At 34.7% G+C, this 8,239-nt stretch overlaps 1 protein-coding gene across 1 annotated transcript; it reads left to right on the forward strand.

The window, feature by feature from the left end:
- The first annotated feature begins 200 nt into the window (after nucleotides 1-200).
- LOC134273843 (torsin-1B-like) lies at nucleotides 201-7,945 on the forward strand. The gene is made up of 4 exons (XM_062756051.1): nucleotides 201-417; nucleotides 4,495-4,757; nucleotides 7,280-7,455; nucleotides 7,818-7,945. The coding sequence occupies exons 1-4, from the start codon at nucleotides 234-236 to the stop codon at nucleotides 7,942-7,944; spliced, it is 750 nt and encodes a 249-aa protein (XP_062612035.1). The 5' UTR covers nucleotides 201-233; the 3' UTR covers nucleotide 7,945.
- Nucleotides 7,946-8,239: the final 294 nt, after the last annotated feature.

An 8,239-nucleotide genomic window follows, 5' to 3' on the forward strand; every position in this document is an offset into this window, starting at 1 on the left:
ATAGTAGTAGACCACTAAAATTAAAGATAATGACTAATGGATTCTAAATGAAATATCTTCCTTATTACCTCAAATCCTTTTATTGAAATACTCTATTTGAATATTTTTTTTATGTGTTAGAAATGCTTGCTATTTATATTTCGGTTGAGTATCATCATAGCTGCATTGTTATGTTAAACTTAACTTCCTTAGCGACCCCTCCATTTTCGTTTTGCAGTTCGCGGAATTCCATCATGGGCTCTGTAAAATGGCTCGTAGTTTGTGTTCTCTTCACTTTTATTCTTGAAATCAATACATTTCTAGTTGCTGGGGGAGTTGGAACGGCATTACTCGCAGGAATATACACAGCTTACACACCGGTCAAGTGTTATTTTAAAGAATGTTGTACAGCGGACTGGATCCACCTAAATGCTACAGGTGAAAATACCAGCAATCTGTTTAAAAAACAAAATTGTTCAATTTACTCAAACCACGTCCTACAAATATTTTTTATTGTTTTTCCCACAGCTTAGACTATTTATCGAGGGTTTCGTAGATCTTTCTTTTAGGATCCCCTCTTTCCACGCTTTTCTTACATTATTAAAACTTGTTAAATAAATGCTCATCTAAAATTTTACTTGGCACATGCATATAATTAAATATGTACACAAAAAATGCAGAAAATGGGAAACTAGAAATATCTGTCCGTTCAGTGGTATAGAAGGAGTTGCGGATAAGAGATGGGTACCTTAAAGCGCAAAAGACGGACGGACGTATACCCCGATCACTTTAGAGTGAGTATATACCCTTCCGGTTTTCAAGCGGGGTATAATTAAAAGTCTTACGTCATTTTACTCTAATCAATCTACTCTATCAGTTATTTGTAAATATTAATGAGTGATGGACTTTTTAAAACAACTCCCAAAGACGAAAGCGTTGTCACCGATATTGTCTTAAAATATGCCTTATTACACAATGAAATACTTCTTATATAAGAAAACTTTATTTTGCTTGATCAGGCGTATTTGTTTGATTGCAAATATCTTATTCCCTTGTATACTTTACTGGTTGAGAAAGCTTTATTATGTAATATGTATAGATAATAACCAAAACTAGCAAAAACATCTTGCTTAAAAAATGTTATATGCAAAAAATAAAATACTTTATTCGATGTCTTTTGATTCACTTCTAACGTATGTTAATAATTAATAAAGTCCTCATTGTATTCGCATCAAACTAAACTCTGCTCCTTTGAAAGTTTTTAAATCAACTGTTCGAAAAGACCAGGTAAATCTGTATTTGAATTTGTTGACACCAGAATAAACGCTGTCATTAATATGACTCGCTTTAGATATTGTACAAACGTAGAGCATGGTCTTGCGTATGAATCAATATTGAGAAATATAAACCCCATATGCAGGTGATGAAGGTATATTGCTGCACAAGTAACAGCTTTTCAAAAAGCTTGCCTGACTTAATCAATCAATATCTGTAAGCAGGGGCGGACCCAGCAATATTTGAAAGAAGGAGGGGGGGGGTTCCAGGGTTGTGTCCCTCTAACCCCCCCCCCCCCCTTTACACACTCTCAGGCAAAGATTCACACACATGTATGGGATAATATAAGATTGTGGAAAATAATATCTTTGTTCTACGTCCTTTTTTCTTTGAAAAGGTACCCCCAGTCCGTATAAAAAAATTAATACATTTAAAAAAAAACTACTGAAGCCTTAAAACTGAATGGATTTGCAGCATTTCCGAAGAGTAGAATGAATTTTCTTAAAGAATTTGAAAATCCTTTTTGGGTTGGGTATAAAACAATGATTTAAATTTTAGTTCCTTCATAAGATTTAGTTGAAAAAAACGGCACCTTCTTGTATATAGCCAACACAGCCAAATTGAGATCGCGGGAAATTAATATCAAATATAACCTCGCATGTTACATATCATATATAAGATATATAAAAATAAGTAGAATATTTTTCTACCATTCACTCATTAAAAGTAACAGTGAAGGTGAATGGAAAAACTAAATGTGTGAGAATCTATCTATTCAATACATAGTCAAGTTAGAAGTATAAATACTTATTCTCGGGAAACGTTTTATCCCTCTTCTTTCTCTCTCTTTCTCCACTTGGCAAAAAATAAAGGGGGGGGGTTCCAAACCCCGGACCCCCCCCCCCCTCTGGATCCGCCAATGGTAAGAGAAGTGATAAACCTTTTGAGAAATACTTTTCTGTGTTTGAAATAGGCCCCTATGTCTTTTTATTTGAGAACCTTGTAAAAATATTTAATTATTTAACTTTTAAAAGAACGATGCCTTTGTTGCATTCTGAAGAGTTGGTAACAGAATGGTTTTCTGCCAATCGCAACTCCTCGGTCCCACTTCTCGGGCCTTATCTAGGGAAGAGACAACAAATGTATTGTCAATTTATACGCCATGACCCCCCCCCACCCCTTTTTCACCAACTTTAAAATAAAAGCATGGACGATGCATATAGACCTACAAGTAGAGCTTTTTAAAAAAGCTTACCGTCTTTAGCAACAGTCTTAAACAGTAAGCTGATCTACACCTATCAGGCCGTATAATTCTTTTGAATTTCTTGATTTCGTATTTCTACATTAGCTTTTTACTGGCATTAGCCCTACCACGGTTGTCGCTCGGTCATCTCCGTCACTCGGAGTTCCTCGGATGACTCGTACCTCGCACATAACGTTTGAATGGAGCGTAGCGGAGTCAGCCGAGGATTGCCGATTGCATCTCCGTAAACTTTGACTTTCGGCAAACCTCGGCTGATTCCATTCCCTTCTTCAAACAAGAAAGGGGAAAAGAATAATAACAAATTGTAAAGCCTGCAAGCAATAAAAATCAAATTTTATTATAATGAAATTAAAGAGATTTTTTTTATTTATTGCTATACAACAAATCATGTTATTAGGAATTAATCACTGCTGATTTTGTTGTTCGTTTTGTCATTTTTTAAAGATTGAAAATCTTGCAAAATTGTTAAGTCGTACAAAAATTAGATCATCAGAAAGTTATCTCCCTTGCCTTGAACAGCATTTCAACCAATGAAATAATTGAAAATTTTCTCATCATGCATTTTCTACCAATCACAAAAGAGAGGAAATGCATAGTCCGAAGACTGTAAAAAACTTCAACTATACAATACCGTCTTCCAAGGAAGACGGTAATTATCTGTGGAATATGGAGTTGACTTTATTCAATGTAATGATATTATCTAAAATATACTATAGAAGGGACTTCTAACTCCGTTTTTACTATGAACAGGAAATGTAGAAATTTTTAACATCCGATGAAGTGGATACATTCGAGTCTGTTTTTCGACCTCTGAGGAAAAGACCCGAGATGATGCGATTGACTTTTCTGCAAGTAGATTGATCTACCCCTGGATCTAAATTTAAAGCTACACCTATTCTGAAATCTGTTGTCAAATCATTCATTGTGAACATTTTAGAGAATGGATACAACTAAATACATATGTTGCAAGAAAGTATTTTCTCCAATGACGTAAACAGTAGTAGTTTGTGTTCATCGATCTTTTTTTTTCTGAAAGGTGGGTACTATAATTTTTTGAGAACGAAATAGGTAAAACCAATATTTAGGCCTTTGTGGAAAAGAAATCCAAGATTTCGCACAGGTAATTTCTGTCATCAAATCGTCTGGAATCTGGTTCAAACTGCGTCGATCGTTTGTGGTGATTGGACTAGTCCATTAAAATTTGGAATAAACCAACAGAGGGGAAACAAATTAGAGAAATCATTTCTTTTGTTTTGCATGTCCATATTCTGATACATAGATTCATATGTTGTTTTAAGGAATAAGATAAAATTTATTAGACAGAATTTCTGAATCATAAGAAGATGGAGGTTACAATAACAAACTTTATTTAATTCCATGGAAGTTAGCACCCCCATTCATACAATATTAATAGAACAATCCAAGAAAAGGCGCGAAGATCGCTTACTCGTGACATTTGGCGCGAAAAGAGCGATTCACCCCTTTTGTTGAATATAAATGGACTGATCCAGTAGTATAGAAATGCAGAAAAAAAGATACACGGACACGTTGAAACGGTAAATCACATGGAATAATCTGTTTCATGCAAACAGAGTAAACAAAGTAAATACTGCATTATTTTGCATAAGTAAAATCATTGTTTCCCTGAAAAATGTTTCTTTAAAATGCAGGTAAAAGATTTCCAAGGTAAATCAGCTTGCACAAAATCTAGCTCTCTGGGTATGATCTGTTAGTTTCGGATCAAGCAATTATCAATCCTTATACAGCCTGACGCCGTGACGTCAGGCAATAAGTAAGGAAGGTTGACGATCGAAAAGTTCAAGTCATCACGTTTATCATTAAGCTTGGTTGTTAGATTTCCATTAACGTCTTTTTTCAAGTTAAATACTGTACAGATGTTTTGTATTTCGAGACATAATGCAAACAGTTATATCGATGCTACTACTTAACTTGATTTATATGCTGAATAATTACAGCCCTCCGCGAGGACCTTCAAGCCAGAGTATTTGGGCAGCATCTAGCTATTGATGTCGTTATGAAGCATCTGCAAGCTCACATGACAAAAGATCCAACAAGAGCGCTAGTACTCTCGTTTCATGGAGGGACTGGCACAGGGAAGAACCATGTCAGCAGAATTATCGCCGGGGGTCTATATCAAGAGGGAATGAGGAGCAAGTATGTCCATTTCATATCAACAAATAAAGAATTCCCTCATGCTGATATGGCACCACTTTACAAGGTAACTTTGCAAAAATGGGAATGATTAAATCATATTTAGGTTTCTAAATTGCAGTTTTTAACTTACCTGAGTCTACGGCTAAAGTGAACTTTTCTGATCAAAGAGTATCCAGCGTCCGTCTGGCTTCCGTCGTCTGTACACTTTCCACAATTTCGACGTTTTTAGCTCTACTGGTCAGAGACCAGAAGAGCTTATGCGATAGTAATGCGTCCGGCGTCCGTCCAGCTGTCCGTCTGTCTGTAAACAATTTTTCAAAATGCTACTCCTCCTACAGTTTTGGTCTGATTTCAATATAACATGGCACACAAGTAGACTGTACTAGGATGCATAATTCTGATTATCAGTTTTTGATTTCGATTAACGATGTTGCCGTGGTTACTAAAAATAGAAATTTCTGTGAAATTCTTTCAGAATGCTACTCCTCCTACAGTTTTGGTCTGATTTCAATATAACTTTGCAGACAAGTAGACTACACTAAGATACATAACTCTGTTTATCGGTTTTTAATTTCATTGTACGATGTTGCCATGGTTACAAAAAATAGAAATTTCTGTGAAATTCTTTCAAAATGCTACTCCTACCACAGTTTTGGTCTGATTTCAATATAACTTGGCACACAAGTACACTGCACTATAATACATAATTCTGAGTATCGATTTTTGATTTCGATAGTGTTGCCGTGGTTACTAAAATTAGAAATTTCTGTGAAAATTCTTTCAAAATCCTACTCCTACAGTTTTGGTCTGATTTCAATATAACTTGGCACAAAAATAGAAATTTCTGTGAAATTCTTTCAAAATGCTACTCCTCCTACAGTTTTGTTCTGATTTCAATATAACTTTGCAGACAAATAGACTACACTAAGATACAAAATTCTGTTTATCGGTTTTTGATTTTGATAAATGGTGTTGCCATGGTTACTTAAAATAAAAATTTCATTGAAATTTCTTACAAAATGCTTCTCCTCCTACAGTTTTGGTCTGATTTCAGTATGACTTGGCGCACAAGTAGACTATACAAAGAACATAGAGAGACTTTATCAAGGATCATTATTTTATTTATTGCTGTTGTGAAGTTTCAATTTTTAACTGCTTAAGTACTTTTCTCTTTCTTTGCTATAAGTACAAACCAGTAGAGCTTCAGTCTCGACAGAGACTTCTGGTTTCAAGAACCACTGGTAAATAGCAAAGTATCTCTTCACCGGAGACTTTCTTCCAAGTCATATACATATTACAAGTTACATCTTTTCTGTATGACAGCACGACTTATATATTGCAATTGCATTTCACACGAAAATAAATTAAAAATCTTATTTAATCTAAAACTTTTTAAAACTTCAAATTTTTGAATGGGTTTGATTGACACACCCATGCACTTTCACAAATTTTAATTTATTCTTAATACTTGTGAAAACGGCAATCTTGCTTTTAATTATGAAAAAATTTTAAAACTTACATCCTGAAAAATAATTATATGCAGAGTAGAAATGTTCGAAAGCAAAACACCTTCACAAGAAAGATATGGAGATAACGAATGGTATTCAATATACAAGTCCATAAAACAATACAAAACAGGAGCAGAGAAAACACGGACCTCAGAAACATCAGAGATGTGATCAGGTATCATGGAGGAGTGAACATCCTCTGCCGACCGGTCACATCCGCCGTCTGCTCCTTGTTATGATCGGGAAATAACGGGAAAATCCGTCGTCTATTCAGTGTTTAAATAATGGACCAATGACAAGGTAATTAAATTTACGAGTTCCATTTTTAATGAAAAAGTAGCTGTGAATGATATAAAAAGCCTGCTGGACTTTATTTATCTTGGGGAATGGTTGTGTATGTGTTGAAGAGTCGTAACTTTTTATGCTGTTGATCTTGTGATTCAAAAGGTCTTTGGAATTTTTGAATATCCACATCTGATTCACACCACTTCTTGAATATATTGTTGCACAGTACTCTTGAAGTTTTTTCACTACTGTCAATATCTTAGTGAGGAGTAAGTATCGTCATTCCGCGCTTAGTGTTGTGTACAGAATTGAGGAAATTAAACACTCCCGTGAAACGTACGCATTTTTTGTAAACAAGACATGAGATCTGTTATTGTTAAGGTTTACGATTCACCGGGTGTGTTCAATTGTTAAAGTCTGCTCACCACAACTGCACGGACTAACAATACACTGTGTGTATGTTTTCCTTTCGAACATTTCTACTCTGAATTTTCTGGATTATAATTTTAAGACTTTAGTATGAAGAATTAAATTAAAAATTGTGAAAGTGTAAAGATGTGTCCATCAAACCCGCCCCAAAAATGATGTTTCAATAACTTTTAGATTAAATAAGATTTTAAATATATTTTTGTGTGAAATGCTAAATAAATGTAATATATAATGCGTAATATTATACAGAAAATTTGAGGAAACTTTAAATCTGTGTCTATGCACCTTTAAGAAGAATCTCTATTTCCCTTGATAATATAAAATTAGAAGAAGAGAAAAGTACACTGAAATTTTCCATTTTTAGGAGAAATTGAAAGAGTTGGTTGAAAACAGTGTAAAAGAATGTGAACAGTCTTTATTTATCTTTGATGAAATCGATAAAATGCCACCTGGAGTCATCGATACTTTGGCACCTTACCTTGATTTCCACGAGCACCTGTCGGGTACTGACTACAGAAAAGCCATCTTCTTGTTTTTAAGGTAAGCAATGTTGAGACAAATGAAACATATGGAGATAACAAACAGTATTCAAGATCAAAAGTCCATAAACAATACAAAATAGGAGCAGGGCAAACACGGACCTCTAAAACATCAGACATGGAATCAGGCGCCATGGAGGAGTGAGCATCCCCTGCTGATAACGGAAAATTCCGTCGACAATTCCGTTTATAAATAATCTTTCTTAATTTGCACCACAAGGTATGCCAAAATGGTTTAGCGTCTTTGCCATCTAAAGTCATCTTAACCCTAATTTATATTTCAATTGAAAAACCATAGCTAATAAGCAGAATCTGATAGGGGTTAACTGTGAGATGTTCAATCTAAAATATGATACTTTTCAGTAACACAGCTGGAAAAGAAATATATGATCATACATTAAAACACTGGAATGTCAGAGATAGAATTAAATTGAATGAAATGGAACAAATCATCAGCAAAACCACTGTTTATACCAACTCAAGTAAGTGAAATTATTAAGTTTACCATGTATGCCGTTTTATCAAGTGTTTGCAATTATTTTGGTTTCTAAATACTGTTACTTCATAGGGCTTTTTGGACTTGTAATGAAATATTGAGATAACATCTGAAACCAAGCAATTAAGTCCATTGACATCGTAGAACAATGATCTCTAAGAACATCAGAGGTTGGATCGGGTGCCATACAGGAGTGAGCATCCTGTCGATGGGTCACATCCGTCGTAGAAAATTAAGTGTGTTTTTGAATGCCCAAAAATTCATTCGACCTAATAATAGGGTGAATTAA

Source organism: Saccostrea cucullata, unplaced genomic scaffold, assembly GCF_032062105.1.
Source record: "Saccostrea cucullata isolate Sc308-1 unplaced genomic scaffold, CSIRO_AGI_Scuc_v1 ctg140, whole genome shotgun sequence".
Taxonomy (NCBI): domain Eukaryota; kingdom Metazoa; phylum Mollusca; class Bivalvia; order Ostreida; family Ostreidae; genus Saccostrea; species Saccostrea cuccullata.

Bases quoted from the DNA above. Each gene is read 5' to 3' on its own strand.
- LOC134273843 (XM_062756051.1), top strand. From the start codon at position 234: ATGGGCTCTGTAAAATGGCTCGTAGTTTGTGTTCTCTTCACTTTTATT. The intron at 4,758-7,279 runs GTAACTTTGCAA...TTCCATTTTTAG, and splicing joins ATATGGCACCACTTTACAAG to GAGAAATTGAAAGAGTTGGT. The intron at 7,456-7,817 runs GTAAGCAATGTT...GATACTTTTCAG, and splicing joins GCCATCTTCTTGTTTTTAAG to TAACACAGCTGGAAAAGAAA.